General features: G+C 43.4%; 2 protein-coding genes and 1 pseudogene across 3 annotated transcripts in view; 1 reads left to right on the top strand and 2 right to left on the bottom strand.

Moving 5' to 3' along the window:
* ATF6 (activating transcription factor 6) overlaps window positions 1–2107 on the bottom strand; it is a 235030-nt gene extending 232923 nt beyond the window's left edge. The window contains exon 1 of one of the 2 annotated variants that reach the window (XM_075564052.1): window positions 1880–2107. In XM_075564052.1, coding sequence (XP_075420167.1) covers window positions 1880–1937 — 58 coding nt within the window. In that variant the 5' untranslated portion in view covers window positions 1938–2107. The remainder of the gene's footprint in view (window positions 1–1879) is intronic. The other variant, XM_075564043.1, reaches the window with a different exon arrangement.
* A 5929-nt stretch (window positions 2108–8036) lies between these two features.
* DUSP12 (dual specificity phosphatase 12) lies at window positions 8037–18354 on the bottom strand. The gene is made up of 6 exons (XM_075564019.1): window positions 17937–18354; window positions 14163–14276; window positions 13961–14079; window positions 12696–12792; window positions 12208–12394; window positions 8037–9118 (listed from the first exon to the last, which is right to left on the bottom strand). The coding sequence occupies exons 1-6, from the start codon at window positions 18317–18319 to the stop codon at window positions 8957–8959; spliced, it is 1062 nt and encodes a 353-aa protein (XP_075420134.1). The 5' UTR covers window positions 18320–18354; the 3' UTR covers window positions 8037–8956.
* On the top strand, window positions 18028–23345 carry LOC142462295 (V-type proton ATPase subunit d 1 pseudogene; annotated as a pseudogene).
* The last annotated feature ends 1148 nt before the right edge of the window (window positions 23346–24493 follow it).

Here is a 24493-nt window from a genome sequence, read left to right as displayed (position 1 = left end):
CTACCTACAAATCCGGCTAGACCAGATCATGTACACTGGTACAGATAGGAACTGGAAACACAGGGAATCCTGAACAGATAAACCCCTCAGGACCAATGAGAGTAGCAATACCAGGAAGGGAAGGGGAACATAGGGGGAGGAAGGGAGAACCAATCACAAAGACCTACATATAACCCCCTCACTGGGGGATGGACAACAGAAAAGTAGGTAAAAGGAAACGTCGGTCAGTGTAAGACATGAAAAGATAATAACAATTTATAAATTATCAAGGGTTCGGGAGGGAGGGAGAAAAAAAGAGCTGATACCAAGGGCTCAACAAGAAAGAAAATGTTTTGAGAATGATGATGGCAACAAATGTACAAATGTGCTTGGCACAATGGATGTTCGTATGGATTGTGATAAGAGCTGATAAGCCCCCAATATATGATTTTTAATAGAGTGTAATCACTAGGAGCACAGCTCTCAGAGTAGACAAACCAAGTTTGATGCTGCCTCTGCCACTCTCTCTGAGCAGCCATCCTCTTTCTGCCTCAATTTCAACTGTAATACAACAAACTCAACTCATTGCCATTGAGTGGATGCTGACTTACAGTGACCCCTTGTGGGCTGTCGAGACTGTACTGTTTATCAGAACAGAAAGCCCAGTCTTTCTCCCGTGGAGCTGCGGGTGGTTTTGAACAGCGGACCATGCATGTGGATCACAGCCCAATGAGTAACCACTACAACCACCAGGACTCCAAGTAGAACAATAGTAATTATGTTTCTTCATCTGGCAAACAATAAGTAAGTGCCTCCCTGGGCTGTTGTGTGGATTGAATAAAATAATGTACATAAAGGGCTTTAGTATGGTAGCTTACATAAAATACTTAACAAATGGCAACTATTACTATGGCTACTATATTTGGCTTGGGAAAAAATGCACTGGGAATCATCTACAAGGAACTCTACGATATTTATCCAGAGATTGAAATAAACACCTAACAGAATATAATTTCAGAGAAGTTGTTCCCTTGGAAAAATTCAGCGGAAGGGATCAGTTTAATAAATGGAATTAGTTTTCTGCTCTTGCCACTAAGAATGTCAAGAGGAAAGGAAGATCGGTCGCGGGACTCCCCCCAAATTCTTATGAGTAGCATGTGCTTACGACAGTGGGGCCTACACAGGTCCATTAGTATTATATCCTGAAATCAATAGAAAACAAAATAATTCCTCCAAGCATCTCCACTCTGATTCCCAATCCATCCGTCCATCCAATCCCTCCAGACCACCAAAACCAACCAAACAAAAAGCCTTAACAAAAACATCCAAAGCGTATCTGAACAGCAGTCAGGATCTTACGAGATAAAACATGTTTATAAATGTTAAGTCTAGGAAACCGAGGTCAGGTGCTTGAGTGCTTTGCTTCTCTAGCAAAATGGACACCAGCCTCGCCCAACAGTGAAGTGTGAGGTGAGACTTTTCTGTAAGGTTCGCATTCTTCCACACGCGCGCGCAGAGTCCACCGCGATCCTCGCCCACGCCCCCCACTCAGCGAAAGCAGACTGCGGCTTTGCGGGTGGGGGGGTGTCCATGACATCCTGCCCTGGGTTTCCGGGAGACGTGAAGTTTTCGCTGCCCAGAAGGATCGCCTGGTTCTCCTCAACGGGAAACCAACAGCAAAAAACGGTAACGATGCCACTGGGCAACGTGTTGCCGTCGCTGAGCGCAGGACAGACGCCTCGCTTCCAGGCGACACAGCCCAGCCAAGGGTCGGGCTCAGAGTGGCGAGTTCCCTGGACAGGATTAGGCTACACCTGTCACCACGTACGGCGAAGGAGGGAAGAAAACCCCAGGATAAATGTTTCCGAGACACCTGAGTACATTCTCAGGTCCCACTCACCCCAATCTTCCTCTGGCCTGTGAGAGAGGCGAGGCCCCGGGCTACACGGGGACCCCATGGTGCCGGCGACCGCCGTCCTGGGCTCCGAAATACACGTTTCCCTTGCCAGGAACTCCGTGACTAATGTCGAGTACGGCGGCGGCGGGCGGACAAAATGCTCGGCAACGCTGCGGAGACGGTGGCCGAAAAGGGACAGACAAGTGCGCGTATGAACGCCGGAAAAGGGAACGTCCGTGGCTACGCGAACTTAAACTAGTCTCTGAGCAAATGTTTGCTTTTGGGGTTTTGAGTACTTTCTGTGCCGTTCTTTTAACGGGAAAAATAGAGACACTTCAGGACCAGCTTTAGCTTAATATTTTTATTGATAATATCTAAAATTAAAAATAAAACCGTTTTCTGAACATTTTATTTGTTCCCTAGACGTGCTTCGTAATGCCACAGGCTAGATATCACAGAAATACCAAAATTCGAGGATGACAAGGTAAATGTGATTTAATTTTTACGACTAATTCATAACAATGTAAAATTCTCTATATTCATAAGTCTGTATAAAAGGAAAAATATCTCTGTATTTCCATGTTCGTTAGAATCGAAATAATATCTGGGGTAAACGAATGATGTTTCCAGAAAATCTACTTCAGATATTTTAAACAAAGCTTTTAAATAAAATTTTAAATAAAAGATAACAAACTCCTTATACCCCGGGTGCATTTTTAAAACGTGTACTTATTATGAAAAACCTACGACTTAAAACCTACAGTATAAACTCCCAATCTTCTTATCGCTGAAATGTAAGATTCCATTTCCGGGGAACAAGCCGATTGGTTCAGAAATCCAAATCCAACAAGTGAAAATGTGAGCAGAGCGTGATAAGAGTTTCAAGAACACTGAGAGGACAGACAAAGAGGACAATGTCCTCAGTGGGTCTTTCCAGCACGGTGCCATGACAACAGAAGGACGCGTATCTCTCCAGCACCCGGAGGCTGCCTCGCCCACGGTTACTACCCACAACAGAAATGCTTCCCAGAATTCTCCACCCTCCTCGTGGCTAGATTACAACAAGTTACATAATCCCCGGGATACAAATAGGCCTGGGACTGAAGCCCAGAAGAAACGTCAACAAATCCTCTTCTATTAAAGTGACTCCTTCTCATCAGATAACCAATCATCATTTTAAATGGAATTTTGTAAGACTTTCTCACATAGTAACAAATTGGAAAATGAACAGAAAAACCAAACCTATCTAATTCTATATTCACCACACACCTTAGTTTATTAAGAGACTCGTTAGTGAGTTTTCCTTTTCCATTGTTTTTAATCAGAAATTGCATTCATAGCCAGCGGGATGGCAGCCGGTGGGTGTGTTTAAGGAGCCCTGGTCCACCGCAGTTGCTTCTCAGGGCTAACTGATAGGAATTCCTCAGGAGAAAAATTTGGCAATTAGCTCCTTAAAGATTAAACCAAAATCAAATCCATTGTCTTCCATTTGATTCTGACTCCTTGCGACCCTAAAGTGGAGCTGCCCATAGGTGCTCCAAGGCAGCAGTTCTTTGTGGAACCAGACTGCCATACCGTCCTCCCTTCAAGTGACTGGTGGGTCCCAGCCAAGCTCGTTAAGAGTACCTTCTGTAAAGATTCCCAACAAACTCCCCACTCCACCCCCACCCTTCCCCATGCACCAATAAGCTCAATCACATGTAATTGATTCCAATTCATAGGGACCCTATAGGACAGAGTAGAAGTGCCCCCCTTGGGTCTCCGGGTCTTTAAATCTATACAACTTACAGCCTAGAAAACCCTATAGGGCAATTCTACAATGTCCAAAGGAGTGGCTCTAACTATAAACCAGAAAACCAGATGGAGCACTTCTACTCAGCATTTGGCTTGCAATTTACTGGGCAGCACCCAACAGATGTGTTTTGACTGTTATATGTTGCTTAGCAGTGGTGAGGTGTTACACATTCCACTGCTAATGAAAAGATCCTCCGTTCAGCCACTCCTTGGGAGAAACACGACCTGGGAGAGCAATTTTACTCTGCCCTATAGGATCACTAAGACTCTAAGTTCTGTTGGGTGTGGTGTTTCCTTGAATGCATATATCACAATCTCCTTTTCCATGTCCCTACTGATGGACAGTGGGGTTGTTTCCAATTTTCAACTGTTATATAAACCTATAAGTGGATCTCCTGTGCACAGCGGTATGCAAAACTGGTGAAGATGCATGGTGAGTCAATGTTACTGCTTGCCGAGTTATACCAATTTATCCTATAAGTAGGATTGAGTTCTCTTTGCTCAATACTTTCACCAATTTTAGATATTGTCAGATATTAAAAATACTTGCCACTGTGGTTGAACTTTCCATTTTCTAACCATTAAAAAAGTAGTGCATCTTCCCATGTTTATTAAGCCAATTGATTTGTCTTCTATAAATTGTTCGGTCTTCTTTTATAAAGTTTGCTATTGGGTTTTCATTCTCTCAATGATTTGCAGATCATTAGATAGTCTACTTCATTAGTTATTTAACTTGAAATTATCTTCTCCCCAATGACACTTGGTTTTAGTCAATGTAATAAAATGTGTCAATTTGTTTATGGCCTCAGCTCTTTTGAAACTTGCTTAATAAATTCTTCCTTATCCTGAGGTCATTAAGAGTTTATATGGTATTTTCATAGCTTTGTACTTTTTTTACACCACCACCACCACCACTACCCCATATTCAATTAGTGCTGGAAGATAGTAACACATTTTTTTAAAGTTTTATTGGCATTTAATTCACATATCATACAATAGTTCAATCATATTGAGTTGTACAACCATCGCCACAATTTTAGGACATTTTCTTATTTCTCATATTCATTGTTCTTAGCTCCACCAACCTTGCTTATGTAATTATTAATCCAGGTACAGTCTATGGATTTGCATATCCTGGAGTTAATATACAGAAAATAATACAGAAACAAGAAAAAGACAAAATAAAACAGAAAAACCTCAATTGAAGAGAAAACAACAAATATTAAGAACTGAAAAAAATTTTAATAGGTCAAAAGGTAGGTTAAATGCTAACATGCTACATTTTAACCTAACTACCTCTACCATAAACCACTGCACAATAATCTGTCGAATAGCCAGGCTATTCCCATCCCTGAATTAGCATCAAAGGGGACTTACCCAAGGCTTAATTCATGTACACCCTGCAAATGGAGTTTGAGCTTTGACTGTCCTCCATAGCCTTCTGTAAACCAGGTGTTCACAATGTAAGTTCTAAAACGTTCCCTCCTCTGGATTTTTATTGTATTTACAATCCTTGGATCATGCAAGCTGATGTGCTTCTTCCATGTGTACTTAGTTGATGCCTCACTTAGACGGCTGCTTATTTGAAGACAAGTCTTTAAGAGCCCGGGTGCTATTGTTTCTGATAGCTGGGCACCATCTGAGCTCTCTCTCCTACACCCTTCAGCCTATGTGCCTCTTCACTTATCTACTCACAGGTCACTGTTGTTGCAGGATTGTGTGCAGGTGGGATTATAGAGACTTTTCCCCAGCTTTGTCAACTCCAAAGACATGCCAAACATTAGAGGCTATTTGGCAGCATATGGTGGGAGATCAGATGCTTAGACACCCTCCCTGAAGGCATTCAGTTGCCAGACCACTGTCTGGTCTCAAACAGGTAGGGCCCACTCCCTGCTATTAAGGACAATGGGCTACTTCTCCATAAAGGCTTGTGGCCATCAGTCTGGTCCCTGTAGATGGAGTTTACACCCTACTGATAATGGTTTCCATGGAGAGCCAAACAGGTCAAGCCTCTCGCTCAGTGACATCCAAAGTTAGGCTGCCATCCTGAATCTAGGATCTGCCCATCATTGTCACATGTGCCCCCAACCCCTCCCTTTCCCATTGCGTGTATATACCTGGATTGCCCCCTTCTTATTGCTTTATAACCTATAGTGCGACCACTTCCAGTGACGTATGTCTTTACCTGTAATTAGTGGGCTTGCATGCCCCCCCCCCAAAGATATATAAGCCTTGATTAGCAATAAAGAGCTCTATCTGGCTCCATCTCCTCTTTTGGCTCTCTCAGGTCCTCCTTCCCCTCCCCCTCTCCTGCCCTCTGGTCTCCCGTCTCCACATGGACTATCAAGCAGGGCTGAGGTGAACATGCTACCATGAAATATGTTTGCCTCCATTATTTCAATCTCTCTCCTCTCACGCTCTCTATGACTTTTATACATCGTACAATTGAACCTGTCAAACCCGTGATCAGCTGTGGGGGCTGGCCTTTCCCCCAGTGTGTATATCAGTATTCACCTCTGTTGCCTTAACTCTTGCACTCCTGTTGTCTTTCCCACACTCCATCATTTTTATACCATCTCCCTCTTATGGTAATAGTCCTCCTTCACTCAGGTAACATTACACGCTACACATTACATGTGTCTAGCCAATGACTTCCCCTTCATTTCCCTCTTACTCCTAGTAACCACCAAAGAATGTTTCTTTGAGTGTAAAACCCCTTTTCTTTTTCTAAATTAAAAGATCACGTATTGGGGGCTTACATCTCTTATTCTTTTGAGTTGATAATAGTGGTCTCATACGTTATTTGTCCTTTTGTGATTATTTTTTCAAACAATTTTCTTTCTTAACAGTGTCCCATTGTATGCATATACCAAAGTTTATTATTCCATTAATTGGCATTGTTTGCTTTTTTCCTCCTGTGAATAGTGCTGTGAACATGGGTGTTTATGGCTCTAGGATATATACCTTGCAGAGGGATTGCTGGGTCATATGGTATTTCTATTCCTAGTGTTTTAAGGACTTGGCATTCATACTGTCTAACACGGTAGTTGCATCATTTCACAGTTCCACCAGTACTATATGAGGGCTCGTCTCTACACCCTCACCAGTACGTTTTCCTTTAACTTTGCTATCGTTGTGAAGCTGAGGCGACAGCTCATTGTTGTTTTGATTTGCACATTTCCGATGGCTAGTGACCATAAGCATTTCTTCACGTTTGATGGCTGCCTAAATGTCTTTTGAACTGTCTGTTCTTGTTTTCTGCCCATTTAAATTGGGTGACTTGCCTTTTCCTTGTTTCTTTTTCTTTGAGAGATTAGTTTGTATAATGTCATTGCCAACAAAAAAAATCCCAGTCTATAGGTTCTCTTGAAATTTTTTGATGCACTGACTAATGTTTGGGGGTCTCATCTAATCTGTCTTCTGTTTTGTGTTCTTCCAGTTATGTTTGACAGTGTATTCATGCCATGTATTTGGGCCCCTGAATCCATTCGCCACTCCAGTCCCTAGTCTGACCTGCTGACCTGGGATACATTCAACTCTGAAGTCACCAGCCAGTGGTGCTCCTGCTGATCTTGCCTTTATCTGCCTGTAGCTACAGAGGGCAGGAAAGGCCTTCAGCTTGGAACAGGACTACTGGACTTAACCCATTTCTGTAACTGTGAGCCATTTTCTTAATAAATTTCAATCTCCCTCTTCTCCTGCCCTTCTCTGTCTGTCTTGCTCTCTCTCTCTCCACACACGCACCTTTTTTGAGAGAAACCAGCCTAACACACCTAATCTAGAAATATTCTATGCAGGCTCAGAGGGTGGCGGAGGTCAAGCTGCTTGTTCCTAGAATAAACTCTTTGGGGCCCATAAGGCCTCTAGGGGCAGGGGCAGCTGATTATGCCCGCTCAAGAGTGGCCAGGGACCCGGCACTGCATGCCTTGTTGGTTAGATTTGGCCGCATTCATGTGCTTCCAGACACAAGAGTGGTGTACCAGGAGCCTGATCCACGAGGGCTCAACTCCAACTTCAGTCAATGACTGTGGTGGTGGGGGGTGGGGGGGGACAGTGTCACTGGAAACTGAGTGGGTGAGGATGGGGACTGCTCATGCTTATGGTTACCAGGATGATACCTGGAACAAGGGAGAATCATATCTTCCTGTTCACTCATATCTTTGTTGTAGAGTATCTACATATCATATCTGCCTAGTACATTATCTTGTTGGAAGTCGAGTCATACTTCCATTAGATCTATGTCTAAAATCATAGCCCTTTCATTCTTGGCCCACTGTAAATTTTTTTTTTTAATCCTTTTGCTTTACTTGAAAAACAAATGACTCAGCAGATTATGAGAAACAAACACCACCAAAAAAGCAAAGGATTTATATGTGGCATTTATTCTGGGAGGAGCTGACAAAACTAGCTCAAGAACATCTCAGTCTTTAACAGTAATACTTGCATTCCGAGAAGAAAAGATTATTATTTGGAAGTTGTCAAAGTCTTGGAACCTAGTCAAGAATTTCTCAAGAATAACCCACAAAATGCCCATGCATTTCAAAAATTATAAGCACAGCATTTTTTTAAAAAATAAAGTATGTTTTCTTTAGATATTTAGAATTACTCCCATTTTTGTGTTTTAAGATTGTTTTCTTTATCATCTGTAAAATCATACCTCACACATTAATAGTTTATGTAGAATACTTCAAGAGATATCACAAACATGATTTTCTAAACAACTTAGATTCAAATTCTAAACAGTACCAAGAAAACACATTGTTATTGGTGCCTCTCAATGTTTTCAAGAAAAATCCAGACAACTCTAAAATTTTCTAATGTCCCTTTAAAAAGAAAGCAGAAAAGAAAGAGAAAAATAAATTTCAAAAATATGGTAAATCTGCTTTACATTTCTAGAGGTAAAAGAATCTTTACTTAGATATGAGCATTTCTAATTTTTATACATAGTTTTGTCTATCTTGACCTTAAGGTCACATAGCTAACATTCCAAAAACTCTGAACTTTTTAAAATATAGGAGAAAACAGTATATACAGGGGCAAGGAAGATTCTGATTATCAAATGAAATAAAATGTACACGATTAAAAAACTCTCATTTCTACATAAAGTATTCTTATATCACAAATTAACAAAAGTGTAGTTTCCAAGTGATTTTATCTTTTCACATTTTGAATGAAATGTCAATAACCAAAGCCAATATACATGACAATGTACATGGTCGTGAATGACCATATACAAGGGTAGCACATATCATTAGCAAGTTCCTTTTGAAGCTATTAAATGTCAGTTTATAGTTTTCTTGTTTGTGATCCCAAAACAGGCAGCACTTTCATTTCATCCACTCTGTTCTTGTGTATTTGAAAAGCAGGTGTTATCCATCTACCACAAGAGCACTGCTCACCATACCAGTTGAAGGAACCCAACTTGGCAGTGCATTTTGGGCAAAGAAGCTGGAATAGAGCAAATGTGTTACTTCATTCATTCACAGTTACATAAAACAAATAATTACACTTGGCGCTATTTAACATATAGACAGGTAGGATACGGCTCACATCTTCCAGGATTTTACAATCCAATCAGTGACCCAAAACGCAGCTTCAATTTCCTGTAACAGAGTCAACTACAATAATCATGTAAGAGGCACACTGTACTTAGAGCTGGGAGGAACAAGAGAATAATTCTAGTTTGAAGGAAAAAGTAAAGCTTGAGTGATAATTAAAGAAGAGTTCAAGGTATGGTATGTGCGTATAGCTTTTTAAATAGGTCTGTAATTTAAGAATTCAAATTAAAATCGTCAGGGCTAAATGAAAGGAAATCATGATAGGATTTGTTCAGCATTTCATGCTGATAGCACATAAGTTAATTCATCTAGATTCCTAGCTACTTAGAAACAAAACAGCAAAAGGATACTCGAACAAAACAGACTAATCTTCCAAAACGTAACAATTCCTGCTCAGTGTGGTATTGTTATCTTTATATTGCAATTGGTTTGTCCTTACTTCATTTCGTTTTTGTTCGGTATTGGTTCTGTTGAGCTTAACAGTCTATGAAGCACAGAAGGAGTGAATGCACAGAGATGATAACTGATAGAAGGATGTGTAGGGGTTGTAGGGTGGGGAGGGGAGAGGTGGGAAGGGTGAGGGGATTTAGGGAGTAAACGGTGAAGGCAAGAGGAAGAGGGAGCACTAGAACGGAATATGGTAACTCAGCATATTTTAAAGGTGATTTAGTCATGGGTGAAAATGTTCTAAAATTGATTGTGGTAATGATTGTACAATTCTTCTTGATATGACTGAACGATTGAATTGTATGATGTGGATTATGTGCCAACAAAACTGGGGCGAGGGGACTTAATAAGCCTATCTCTAGTTCATAGCATTGATTTTTACAGTTAGTTTTTTCAGTGGCTCAAACCCACCAGCCACTCCTGTGGAGAGAAATAAGGCTGTCTGCTCCTGAACCTGTAAAGATTTCCAAAGCCATGAGCCAAAATGGACTCAACAGCACTGGGTTTGGTATTCTATAGAAAAATTCAAGTATTTATGCAAATTATGAGATCTTGGATCTATCACAAAATAGTGCTTTTATAATGAGCATGTGTGTTTTCCAGGCTAAATATAGGCAGGAGGCCTACAACACAAACAACAGAAGAGAAACAGGAGGGACATCATCAAAATGCAGAGCTCGTGATGCCAACACTGCCATCCAGGTCCAAGCAAGAATGAAAGAAAAATTATGGAGGAAAATATTTGTCTGAACTGAAACCTCTATACAGAATATATAAAATATACTTACAGTCTTATAGAGGTCTAAATATAAGCATGTACATATGTATATGTAAATATATTTATATAGGACAATGGGGAAATAGATCTATGTGTATATATTTTATAGGTTTAGTATTAAGGTAGCAGATGGACATTGGGCCTCTCCTCAAGTACTCCCTCAATGCAAGAACACTTGGTTCTATTAAACTGGCATTCCATGATGCTCACCTTCCCGACACTATCGCTGAAGACAAAGTAGGTGCATAAGCAAATGTGGTGAAGAAAGCTGATGGTGCCCGACTATCAAAAGATATAGTGTCTGGGGTCTTAAAGGCTTGAAGATAAACAAGCGACTATCTAGCTGAGAAGAAACAAAGCCCACATGGAAGAAGCACACCAGCCTGTGTGATCACAAGGTGTCGATAGGACCAGGTATCAGGCATCAAAGAACAAAAACTCATCATTGTGAATGAAGGGGAGTATGAATTGGAGACCCAAAGCCCATCTGTAGACAACTGGACATCTCCTTATAGAAGGGTCTCAGGGAAGACACGAGCCAGTCAGGGTGCAGTATAGCAACTATGAAACATACAGCTTTCCTCCAGTTCTTTAATGTTCCCCCCACCCCCACTATCATAATCCCAGTTCTACCTTACAAATCCCGCTAGACCAGAAGATGTACACTGGTACAGATAAGAACTGGAAACACAGGAAATCCAGGACAGATAACCCCCTCAGGACCAATCATGAGAGTAGCAATATCAGGAGGGGAAGGTGGGGGACAAAGGGAGAACTGATCACAATGATCTACATAATGATCTCCCTAGGGGAAGGACAACAGAAAAGTGGGTGAAGGGAGACATCGAACAGTGTAAGACATGAAAAATTAACAATTTATAAATGATCAAGGGCTTGTGAGGAAGGAAGGGGGAAAATGAACTGATATCAAGGGTTCAAACAGAAAGAAAATGTTTTGAGAATGATGATGGCAACAAATATACAAATGTGCTTCACACAATGGATGTATGTATGGATTGTGATAAAGAGTTGTATAAGCCCTTGATAAAATGATTTTTTAAAATATACTTATATTCAGCCAAAAACATTATCCAACTGAAGAATGAGCAAAGGATCTGGACACTTTCTCCAAAGACAGTATTAAGCATATGAAAACATCTCAACATCATTAATCAGTATAAACTGCAAGTCAAAGCCACAATGAGATGTCACTCCACACCAATGATGAAGGCAAGAATCTAAAAGACTGCTGGTGCCATGGAACTGGTTTTTTGATTAAAAAAATTCTTCATAAAATATATACCTGTGATCATCATGTGTCCTTTGAGAAATCTATCAAGATGAACCCTTGGGAATAAAAAAACAGTCATCATAACCATCTAAATTAGCCGCTGCCTTGATTTGAATTAACCCAGCAGATCCGCTTAAAGCTGTTTTAACTGAATAATTTTGAATATTTTTCTTAAAGACACCTTTATGAGTCGGCACAGACTTGATGGCAGTGAGTTTGGTGTGAGATTACGGAAACTAAGATACGTGTAATACGGAGAGAGCTCGTCTGCAACCATCCACCGGTCACAGACATGTTTAAACATGGAATAAAGCTATGTATGTAAAAACTGGAACCCTACTAGGATATTTTTTTACTGCCTTTCATATTTTTAGTTTTATACTTAAAACACATGGATTTAAAATGAAAGAAGGAACAACGTAGTTGATAAAATAAAAAGGACGGAAAATAAATGTATTCTTACCTGCCCATCCATCACTCCCAACAAAGTAGATTCCATCCACTGTACGGGTTCAATGAAGTAAGATGTACACTGCGCCTGACTCCCTGTCGTAAGGATGAAAGATGGCGTCGTTCTCTTGTGAGCAAAGGCTATGGGGCCAATTCCTTCATTATGATCCAGAATACTAGAACTTCTAAATAAGGAACGCCTGCAATCCCCAAGCAAACACAGAATATTAATTACTCCCCAAAGGATAAATACGTAAATGAAACGTGTAGTATTTCTTAGAAGTCAAAATAACACGTTGATTATATTACTTTTATTCTCAACAATCCTTCAAGTTTGATTACTTTTTTTACTTAAATTTATACTTTTTTGAAGCAGATTTGAACTTGAAATCTCTATTTTAACCATTTAAGCAAATTCTTCCAAGAGAGATTAAAGAATCTGAAACTTTATTTTTCAGTTGCTGCAACAAAGTAAGATTTTCTGAAATAGAAGTAGATTACCTGCACTTTCTACATTTGTAGAGAACCTCATCTTTCGATCCTTGTGAAATGGTGGTTGGGTCAACAGCAAAGAGTTCCTGAGGTAAATTCTGCAATTCTATGACAAAATGGAAACATATCCATCTATCAAAATCAATGTCTGCATTTTTAGACAAAATCCAGATAATGCCAAACTGAGGCACTAAGTCCTAACCTCTAACCTCTGTTTTAGGATACAAAAGAGACACCAATCTCAAACGTAGTTTAAGGAGAACGTTTATTAAGTCCTAAGTGGGACAAATAGGCATGATTTAGATGAGAGACGCCATTAGCATGAGGCCAACATGCCGCCCAAGGATTTTATAGTCAGGAAAAGCCACTATCATTAAGTTGATGCCAATTTACAGTCATCCTATAAGATCCTGTAGGACTGCCCCTCTGGGTTTCCGAGACTATAATTCTTTACAGGAGTAGAAAGCCCCATCTTTCTCTTGAGGAATGACTCATGGTTTTGAACTGTTGACCTTGAGATTAGCTGTCCAACACGTAACCACTATACCAGAGGGGCTCCTTATACAGGAAGCTAGTTAAATATGGTATGCAACAAAGGAAATGGTCACAAATTTGCGACTAGTGACAGGTCAATACATCAGTTACAGGTAGGACTATCGAAGTGGGACCAGGACCATGACTGAGGAACATTCATTATGTTAGCTAGAAGAGTGATGATAGGACCAGGGCCTTTAGATCAAGGCAGTCAGGGCATGACTCATGACTGTGTGATCCCAGTACTATCGGTCCATCAAGGACACACTCAGGCAAGTCCCTAAGAGCTATCACCCTCCCTGGAATCTACAGCACTTTGCCTGAGGGCATGACTGTACCACCTTGGTTAAAGATCAGAAGGAATTCAATGGAGGTTTAACCTAGTACAGACTGAGCAAATGGATTTTGAGTTTTTACTGTCAAACAAGGTACTCGGAATCTGTTATGACACATCTCAGAAATTAAAAATCAGCACTGACAAAATCTCCAGTGTTGAGCAATCAGGATGAAGTAGGAGAATAGTTCTGAGCACAAAATGCTGAGCTTAAATCTCAGCACTGCCACTTTCAAAACATGTCACCTTGAACAGGTATTAGTTTCTAAGCTGCAGTTTCAAAAGGAAAACATCAATAATTGCTTCCAAGGACTTGTTGGAAAAGCTAAGTAAGACTATGAATTCTGATGTGCCGGGGTACATGGCACACAGAAAGGACACAATACACATCAACAAGTGTTAGTACCTGGATACTTCTCCGTGACCTTCTGTAAACGGTACTGCTTATATATGGCGCTGGAGGGGTCCACTTCATAGCCCATCGCTTGGTATAATTTCAGTTGCCACTCAAACCCCTCATTCATCCTATAATAACAAATATAAGCTCACTTTTCTTTAAGTACAATCCAATCCCTGCAGCAGAATCATTACCATAACAAAGAACTCACTTAGCCTCTGGTTTGACAGTCTGAAGGTCTTCATAGGCCTTTTCAAAGGTCAGTTGGTCAGTCTTCATCAGAAAAGCAGTCACTACAGCAACACTTCGACTAATTCCTGAATGGCTGAAAAAGAGACCTTTAAAATAAAACAGTAACAATTAAAAACAACCCAGCCCCCGACTAGCAGACAAGTCTGGTCCACCGCGTGTGTGCTCCTGCTTCTACGCAAATAAACCTTTTCATCTCTGAAATGCTACCAGTGTACAAAAGAATAAAAGTTGAATTTTAAAAGGTATACACAGATGTGATTTATCTTCCTCATATTCAAATTATCTTACTTTCAGCAACTAATATGAGGTAGGCACTGTGCTTTCAGCAACAATATTACATTTGAAGGAGTAAGTCATTCATTGACTAAGTATTTATTGAGCTGTGGTTATATGCCAAGCCCAGTTTAAAAATGGGGAACAGACAATGAGCAAAGCACCCAAACCCCCAGCTCTTACGGAGTCTTTTCACCAATGAGAAGGGTTTGACCACACAGGGAGCATTTGGTAACACAACCTATCAGAGTATGCAACCTCAAGGGAACAGGCAAACCAATATGAAAGATTTCTATTCCATGCTCATGGAAGTAGCAGCTATGAAATCAAACGCTGTTTTACAGCAGGCAAATCTGCTGCACAAGATGTCGTTAAAGTGTGGAAGAGCGCGGATGTCACTTTCAGGACTACGGTGATCTGGACTCAAGCCATGGCTTTTCATTCGCCTCAGAAGCATGTGAATGTTGGACACTGACTACGGAAAAGTGAAGAATTGATGCCTTTGAATTATGGTGTTGGCTAAGAATCTTGAAAGTACCATGAGCTACCATAAGAACCAACAATTGTGTCCTGGAAGAATTACAGCCTGAATGCAACTAGTGTGAAAGGTGAAACTCTGTCTCGTGGACTTAGGACATGTTATCAGAAGAGACTAGACCCTGGAAAAGGACTTGGGAAAGTAGGAACACACTGTAATAAAAGAGGAAACCCTTTGATGAAAAGGAATGATCCAGCGGCTATAACAATGGGCTCAAGCATAATAATTGTGAAGATGGCTCAGGTCTGGAGAGTGCTTTGTTGTTGTAAAAAGGGTCACCATGCTTCACAACTGACTTGATGTCACCAAGAACAGTATAAAGGACTACGATGATCATGTCCTCCTAAATTCTCAAAAGAGTAAAAACAAAAATCTGAGCCTTATAAAAATTCTTTATGCTAAGAGTAGGGCTTGCCAATAGGCAGTGAGCCTCATCTAAGTCTCACCATTAAGATGGCATTAAGATGGCAAAATGGCATTAAGATGGTGTATGCACCATTAAGATGGCAAAATGAGGATGGGGAGTAGGGAGAGAGGGGGAAAATGAGGAGCTGATATTAAAGGCTCAAGTAGAAAGCAAAATTTTTGAGAATGATGATGGCAACAAATGTACAAATGTGCTTGATACAATGGATGTATGATTGTAATAAGAATTGTACGAGTCCCCTATTCTCAAAAGATCAAGTTTTATGTACCAAAATTGAGACTATCTTTTACTGTCTTCTCCATGCTTAAAATATAGGCTAGCAAATAGAAATAAAACAAAACAATCTAGGAAATGGCAACACTCCTTGTTAGCTTGCTCACCATTGAACACCTAGATGACAAAAACAAATTGTAGCAACGTCGTTTTAAGGAAGGACACTTATTTAAATAGAAAACAGAGTGCCACTATTCAAAATGAGAACTTCACATTTTTGTCGTTGTTCAACAAGCCTACTTGCTTAATGAAAAGAAGTGAGGGCTCTGGATCCTAGAAGGGTGGTGGTGGTAAAGTATGTGAATTCCTTGGCATTTCTTCCTTCAAAAATGGAGTCTAATTTCTCTCCCTTTAAATGTGGACCAGACTTGGGGAAGTCTTGTAATGAAGACTGTGGCAAAAATTATGCTAATTGACTTCCAAGGAATAGACAAGCCACCAGAACAGCAGCTCTTACCTAGGATGCACTTGCTGTTCAACACGTGTGTGAGTGTGTGTGTGTTGGGGGGGTGGGGAGAGCCTGAAACCATGTCATGAGCACACGTAAGCAGAACAGACAAAAATAAAGGCAGGAATAAAATGGATGCCATAAGTTGATTACAACTCATATCATCCCGTGTGCAGAGTAGAACTACTCCACGGGGCTTTTCAATACTGTCACTCACCTCTTCTCCCATAAATTGATTCTACTACTTAAAACCCCCTTTACCATTAATGTACTTCTTACCTATTGGAATAGCAAAGATCAAATGATGTGATAATTCATTGACTAGAAAGGTTGTAGGAGAATGAGGAGCTTATACACTGCCAGTATCAAATATTAAGGCCTCAACAAAGTGTAATTTGACAACAGCGATCAAAATCACCAGCCATTCCTCTGGAGAAAAACGGGACTCTCTACTCCGGTAAAAAGTTACTGGCTCAGAAACTCACATGGGCAGTTCCACCCTGTCCTATAGGGTCACTATGCGTCGGCACTGACTCAGTGGCAGTGAGATTGGTTTAAGTTTATCCAAAATTAGATGACACAACCTTGCTTGCTGACAGCCAAGAGGACTTGAAGCACTTACTGGTGATCAAGGACTACAGCCTTCAGCATGAATTACACCTCAACAGAAAGAAAGAAAAATCTTAACAATTGGACCAATGAAGAACATCATGAAACACAGAGAACTGACAGGGCTTGTTAACGATCTCATTTTACTCGGATCCACATCAATACCCATGTAATATAAAGTTTATTGTGCCAACCTGAGGGGCACTGAGGGGCAGAGAGGTAAATGGCTCCGTGAACCTCACCTTTCTAGTTCTCGGGTCTCTTGCTTTCTGATGGTTGGACCAAGGTGCAGCTGCCTTAGCTAGTTCCCTGCTTCAGCTGGCAAGGCTCACTTCCTGCAAGACATCCCCAAGGAGAAGCCACATGCACCTACCCCAATGCTGCCCTGGGTGCTGGAGCAGCTGTGTGGAGACCCCTGCCAGAGCTGAGATGCTTACACGCTCACTGATTTGGCTTTCCGCCTGCAGTCGGCATCATTGTGTGTGTTTTGTGAGCTGGAGGAAGACTTTGTGGATTGGTGTCGGACATATGGGTTAATGTTGCACTTGTGGGCTTGGGCAGCACTGGGTTTGGTATGTTTTCTTGATTTGCACTAACCCTTTATCTAAAACTCTCTTATACATGAGTTTCTGGGAATTTGTTTCTCTAAAATACCCAGAGTAACATACCATGTTAGTAGCAGTCACAAAAAAACAAAACTCAAAGAACATATTGCGGCGGACAAATGTGCTACAAAAGAGCTCTTCCAGGCGTTAGAAAGCAGGGATGTCACCTGGAGGGCTGCCATTCAATCACCTCAGATGCAGGCGAAAGCTGGACAGTGAATAGGGAAGCTGTCTTTGAATTATCGTGTTGGTGAAGAACAAGACATATACCACGGACTTCCAGAACAATGACAACCTCGGTTTGGGGGTAAGAACCGTGACCGTGTTCCTTACAAGCCATGGACTTGGGGCACGTTCTCGGAGCAGTCCCTGTGTTAAGTCAATAAAAAGGACGCCGACTGGCTGGACTGACGGAGCGGCTGCAGCAGAGAATTCAAACTCGGCAGCAATGGGGAGAAGGACGGTGTGCGCGCCCGACAGTACGCAGTGACGACCCCAGTCCTTGCCGACTGTACCACCACCCCTCCCGCGCCCGCCCGGCCGCCCGCCCGGCCGCTCACCAGTGCACCAACACCGAGCGACCCTGCGCTCGGGCCTGGCCAAGGAAGGCCACGCAGCGGTCCAGGTGGCTGAGCAGGTCGGTCTCGGGCTTGTCCAGCGCCGCCACGAAGAGGCAGCGCATCCCCGCCGCGTCCGCCCCGGTCTTGAAGGCGGGTTCCTCCGAGTCCACGGTCAGCACCGCTGTGATGCCGGCCTCCTTCAGCTGCTGCGGCTCCGCCACGGCCGCGGCCCCACCCAGGTAAACCCCGGGCCGCACTTGCAGCATCTGCGGGCCACAGGCGGCCTGGCTCGCGCCCCGGCTCCCACGCTCACCGCCATGACGCCGTCCTTCACCTTCCAACATAGCGGCGCCCAGAGGCCTGGAGGCCGTGGGTCTTACCATTGAGGAGGCGGGCGGCTAGAACGTCCTTCCTCTGGGACTCGCCAAAGACCACGGCGCAGCGCCCCCCGCCTCCGCGGAGGACGAACCTGTTACTGTGCACTTACTGGGGAAGGTGATAGAATGCTGTCATTGCACCTAAGCTAAGCCTCTTTGAGTGTGGCCTTTAGGGTCCCCCACCCCTAACAGGAGAAAGTAAACTTCTGCACTTCAGGATTATTTTTCAGGCTTTTGGTGTTGAGATTTTTCAGGAAAAGGATACTGCTGGCTTGGATCGTCGACACTCAGTTTTGAAATTAAAATCTCACCATCAGAACAGCAACTCTATTTAGTGCACTGTAAGTCAAACTTTTTTTTACATCTTTTCTGTCCCGGCCCCCAACACACTCACCTTTTTGTTTATGCCCCAGTTTTGTATTGGGATGCGGTAAAGTGAACTTCTTCTAGCTATAATCATGTCTACTCCACTAAAGACCTTCTTCTAGCTATAATCATGTCGACTCCACTAAAGACCTTTTAGCTATACTCTTGTCTACTCCAGTAAAGACCTTCTAGCTATGCTCGTGTCTACTCCAGTATAGACCTTCTAGCTATGCTCGTGTCTACTCCAGTAATGACCTTCTAGCTATACTCGTGTCTACTCCAGTAATGACCTTCTTCTAGCTATACTCGTGTCTACTCCAGTGAAGACCTTCTAGCTATGCTCTTGTCTAGTCCAGTAAAGACCTTCTTCTAGCTATACTCGTGTCTACTCCAGTAAAGAGCTACAATGTCAGAAACCCACAGGGACCCTTTGTGTCCAAGTGGTACCGAAGCCAGGCTAAGGACCAGAGAGAGAGACCTGCCAGCGGGCATGTCTGAGAAGAGTCTATCCTGACTGAAGAACTGTATAGCGAGTCATTATTGAACCTGAATTGTAACCTGTTACTTCTCTAATCAATCCCACAGCTGTGAGTATGGCCTGTGATTTTATATGGCACTGCAATGACTTAGCAAACTCTGCAGGAAACTGTAGAGAGTGCCGTGGAAGAGATGGTTGGTGTCAGAATCAACTAACTAAAATCAGCTTTAGGCTGTGGATCTTGACGTTCCTTCTATCCGAGTTACGGGAGATCAGATACCTTACTCCCAGGACATTTTTACAGATGTTAGCCCCTTTCTTGTCTATGTTTACAGTGTTATATTTTGAAGCTATCAATTCTATCTTTTCTATGTCCATGCCCTCCAGCAACAGACCCCCAGGAATTCACCAGTTGAGTTTATTACAAAACCGTGACTGTGGAAAACCTGCATAGAATTTGCACTTCTGTTAGGTGTGTGTGTAGGCATATGGTTAATATTTCGTGTCTTGGAAGGGTGCTGGTGTCTTAGCTGAGTTCAGTCATGATTGGAGTGCTCTCGTTGTCATTTGTTCTGTTGTGATCACAGAGGTCTTGTCCAGTGCTGCTCTTCTGTGCAGTGGTTCATCGGGAGAATGGCGGCGCCTCGATATGAGTGCCTGGCCAGATAGCAACGCGAAGGAAGCCTTGCTGGGAGTACCAGCAAGAGCGAGCTCCGGATCTCAAAGATTGCTTTTCCTTCTCCAGTTTAAACTTCCTAACTTTCAGATAGTGTCCCTGGGATACCAGGGCAGAGACATTTGTGCACCACTCAAGTCAAAAGGCATATATGCTTCTGATTGGGAGAAAAGCCCCTTGAAGTGGGCAGACTAAGGGGATTAACCAAAACCAAACTACTGCCAGAGAATTATAGCAAGTTTCTGTAGGTTGTGGAAACTGTAACTAAGTTCCTGTAGCTTGTGGAGACTGTAACTGTTTACAGGAGTAGAGAGCCCAGTCTTCCTCCTGCAGAGCCTCAGGTGGTTTCAAACTGCCGACGATGCAGAGTGCAGCCCCATGAGTAACCACTACACTACCAGGGACTCTGAGGGGATTGGAGGAGAGTAATATCTTTCTTTGTTCTCACATTGGCTGTGCACTCTGAGAATAAACTTTTCATTTTTGTTTCCCACCACCGATTTGGGCTAATGTTTGCGATTAATTCTGCTATGAATGTTGCAATTGGAGGGAACCAAGTATCAGAAGAGCTATGTACTTTTCTCTCAACCCCATCCCAAAGGTTTCACCAAAGTGATATTCACCCAGTTTTGCAGGAAGAGTCACAGTAACAATCTTCTAAACTCTTGGTGGAATCAATTAAACCATTTTCACCATACAATCCTAGAAATAACTGCTGTGTATCTGATAAAATAGTATGGAGGTCATATCTGACCTTCTCTGGCAGCAATGGGGGAGGAGAAGCCAATGGCCATAATGCCTCCATCACCATCGTTCTTGTACTCTATTCTGACACCAGCTGTCCCTCCCACAACACTACTTCTTTGCTGGGTTTGACAATCTATTGCAAGGATCACATGAAACTCACAATATTCATGATTGTGGGGGGTTATCCTGGAAATGACTACCGGTAGGTTATCACAAGCAGGATCAGAAAACATTAAGGATAGAGTATTTGGTCCACAGCAGCACCTCTTCTCCGCCAGCAGGCACATCTCTCTGCCTCTCAGTCATGTAGTCCCTTGGCCTCTACCTCATTGCCTTATGGTCTCAACGACGTGACTCCTCTGCTCTGGTTCTTCTGGTTTTGACTTGGCATGGCCTCTACTGCCTCTACCACTTCAGACAGCTCTCATAAATGTGCTCTGTTGGTGACTCTTCTTCCTTGATAGGCCGAGGGATTCTCTCTTCCTGCTTCTGAGATAGCTCTCATATCCAGAGGCATGGCAAAACTGACCAATCCCCTTATACACCCTGTTTGCATTGTCCCACCCAACTGTTTGCTAGAAGCTACAGAGACGCGGAGTGAAGAGTCAGATTGAAGCAATTTCATTACACTATCATGTCAAATACTGTAGTAGATCCCATATGGCGCTTGCAGACAAGTTGGAGAGGAAGACAGGTAAATGACCTCTTTAGTGTTGGAATAGAGGATGAGGCTCTAAGAAAGCACATGGGGACATATAACCCAAATGACAGACAGAAAATTAGGGACGGCCCGCAGAATCACCCAGAAGAGATCATGTTTGACCTGCGTTGGATGGATGGATGGATGGATGGATGGATGGATGGATGGATGGATGGCATTGACCATGCAAAACGGAAAGAGGCGAGGAAGAGAAAATCTAAGCAGAAAAAGCAACACCAACAAAGGCAGAAATGGCAGAGTCCACCAAAATATGAGTGTGTTGTTGGAGGATAAAGGGAGATGGGGATGATGTCATGTGGATTAGAAAGATAGGCACGACCAGATCAAGAGAACAATACATGCCTTGATCAGAAGTTGCAAAGTAACTTTTTCTAGACTACGTAAAAAGGCATCCACAGTAAAATAACACAATTTGATTTACATTTTTGAAAATGCATGCTGACCACAATGTGGGGAATGTATGAGAGATGTGGGGAACTAGCTACATAAGATTTTAGTTTTAAGCTAGTTTACAAATAGAAAGAATTTTAAGTTCATTGACTTAATGTAAATATAATAGAAAGTATTGAAATTTATATACCAAACTGTTAAAAGTGCATATTCCTAAGAGCTCACATTCTAAAGAAGACTTGCATGATAGGTATTGTACACTTCTGTGTTGTCGATTTTATTTGTTTCAATAAATAAGGATTAAAGGTAACCCTATTGGAATTACTGTTTAGATGTTTCTATTCTAGGTGGCAACCCGAAAGTATTAAGGCTACATACCCTGGACATCCCACGAAGGCATTCTAATCATTCTTCATTAATTTCCTGTTGGAGGGGAACTTTCCTCCCCAACTTTCTAACATGACAGTAAGCTCCTTGATAGGAGGGACATGAAGGACACATATAAATATGACGGGGCTTCAAAAAGTTCATGGGAAAAGATGGAATTAAAAGATAATGAGGGGGGAGCTGATTGTGGAAGTGCATGGCGTGCGGGCTGGCCGGGCTGGTACGGTCCCGCTGTCCCCTCTGCAGCCATGTCGTCCTTCCTGGAGCTTTACTTTAACACGGGCAATGGCTACTTGGAGGGGCTGGTGCGCGGCCTGAAGGCGGGGGCGCTCAGCCAGGCGGACTATCTCAACCTGGTGCAGTGCGAGGCGCTCAAGGACCTGAAGCTGCACCTGCAGAGCACAGACCATGGCAACTTCCTGGCCAACGAGGCCTCCCCGCTCACCGTGTCGGTCATTGATGACCGCCTCAAGGAGAAGATGGTAGTGGAGTTCCGCCACCTGAGGAACCATGCCTACGAGCCTCTTGCCAGCTTCCTGGACTTCATTACTTACAGCTACATGGTCGACAATGTCATCCTGCTCATCACGGGCACGCTGTACCAGCGCTCCATCTCTGAGCTGGTGCCCAAATGCCACCCGCTGGGCAGCTTCGAGCAGATGGAGGCCGTGAATATCGCGCAGACCCCTGCCGAGCTCTCCAGTGCCATCCTGGTGGACACGCCCCTAGCGGCGGCTTTTTTCCAGGACTGCATCTCAGAGCAGGACCGGGATGCGATGAACATCGAGATTATCCGGAATACGCTCTACTCCTATCTGGAGTCCTTCTACGGGTTCTGCACGCTGCTGGGCGGCACCACGGCCGACGCCCTGTGTCCCATCCTGGAGTTTGAAGCCGACCGCCGCGCCTTCATCATCACCATCAACTCCTTTGGCACCGAGCTGTCCAAGGGGGGCCGCGCCAAGCTCTTCCCGCACGGTGGGCGCCTCTACCCGGAGTGGCTCGGGCTGACGACTAGGAGCAGGCGAAGAACGTGGCCGACGACTACCCGGAGTACAAGCTGCTCTTCGAGGGGGCGGGCAGCAACCCCGGAGACAAGACCCTGGAGGACCGCTTCTTTGAGCACGAGGTGAAGCTGAACAAGCTGGCCTTCGTGAACCAGTTCCACTTGGGCGTCTTCTACACCTTCGTGAAGCTCAAGGAGCAGGAATGCCGCGACATCCTGTGGATTGCTGAGTGCATCGCGCAGCGCCATCGCGCCAAGATGGACAACTACATCCCCATCTTCTAGCCAGCTGGCCCCCCGCTGCACGCACGCGGTGTGTGCCGTGACTCAGTCCTGTGGGGAGCAGCCTCCCCTGGGGTGGGCACCTGCTCCCTATGCTGAGAGGGCCCAGCCTGCTCCACAGCAAGGAGGCCCTTAGCCCTGTGTTTACAGCCGCTGTAGTGTCTGCAAAGCATGTGGTCACTTCCCTGTTGTTCCCTCACCTTAGAAACCCCCTGCCCCCCTGTGGGTTACCCTTATGGCCCCGCAGAAAGATAGTGTGTGTGTGTGTGTGTGTGTGTGTGTGTGTGTGTGTGTGTGTGCGTGTGTGTGTGCTGGAGGGAGGGGAGGGCGCTCCCCCCCAGTGCCCGCTCACTGCCCCATTCTTGAGACAATAAAGCAGCCCTCTGAGTCAAAAAATAAAATAAATAAAATGATGAGGGGGGAAGGTAATAGAAGATGAGTGGTGGCTGTATTTGAGGTGCATTGACTAGAAACCAAACCAAGTGCTTTTCCACACAATGCAAGAATTCTACCACTGAACCACCAATGCCTGCAATATTTATTTGTTATGTTGTTAGGTACTGTCAAATCAGTTCCAACTTCTAGCGACCCTGTGTCCCACAGAATGAACCACTGCCCGGCCCTGTGCTGCCCCCACAACTGTTGTTCTGTTTGAGCCGAGGATGGCAGCCAGTGTGTCCATCCATCCCTTCGAAGGTCTTCCTCTTTTTCACCGACCCTCTGCTCTACCAAGTATGCTGTTTTCCAAATCCCTCCTGATAACATGTCCAAAGTGGGTGAGACAAAGTCTAGTCACCCTCCAGGACAGGTTTGTTTATTCTCCAGGCAGTCCATGGTACTTTCAAAATTGTTCTCCAACACCATCATCAAACCAAATGCACCAATCCTTCTGCAACCGTCCTTCGTCATTATCCAGTGTTCATATACATATAAGGGTTGAGAATGCGTGGGCTTGGGCAAGTGCACCTTACTTCTCAAAGTGCCATCTCGGCTCTTTGACACTTTAGAGAGCTCTCGTGCCGCCGAGGCTCCTGTGTCTAAGAGACAGAAGAGTGGAGCTTTCAGGCTCGCACAGATCAGAAAGAAAGGTCTGACTGTCGACTTCTGGAAATCAGCCAGTGAAAACC

The sequence above is a fragment of the Tenrec ecaudatus genome, chromosome 1 (genome assembly GCF_050624435.1).
Source record: "Tenrec ecaudatus isolate mTenEca1 chromosome 1, mTenEca1.hap1, whole genome shotgun sequence".
Taxonomy (NCBI): Eukaryota; Metazoa; Chordata; class Mammalia; order Afrosoricida; family Tenrecidae; genus Tenrec; species Tenrec ecaudatus.
This window is presented reverse-complemented; position numbering and strand designations above follow the sequence as displayed.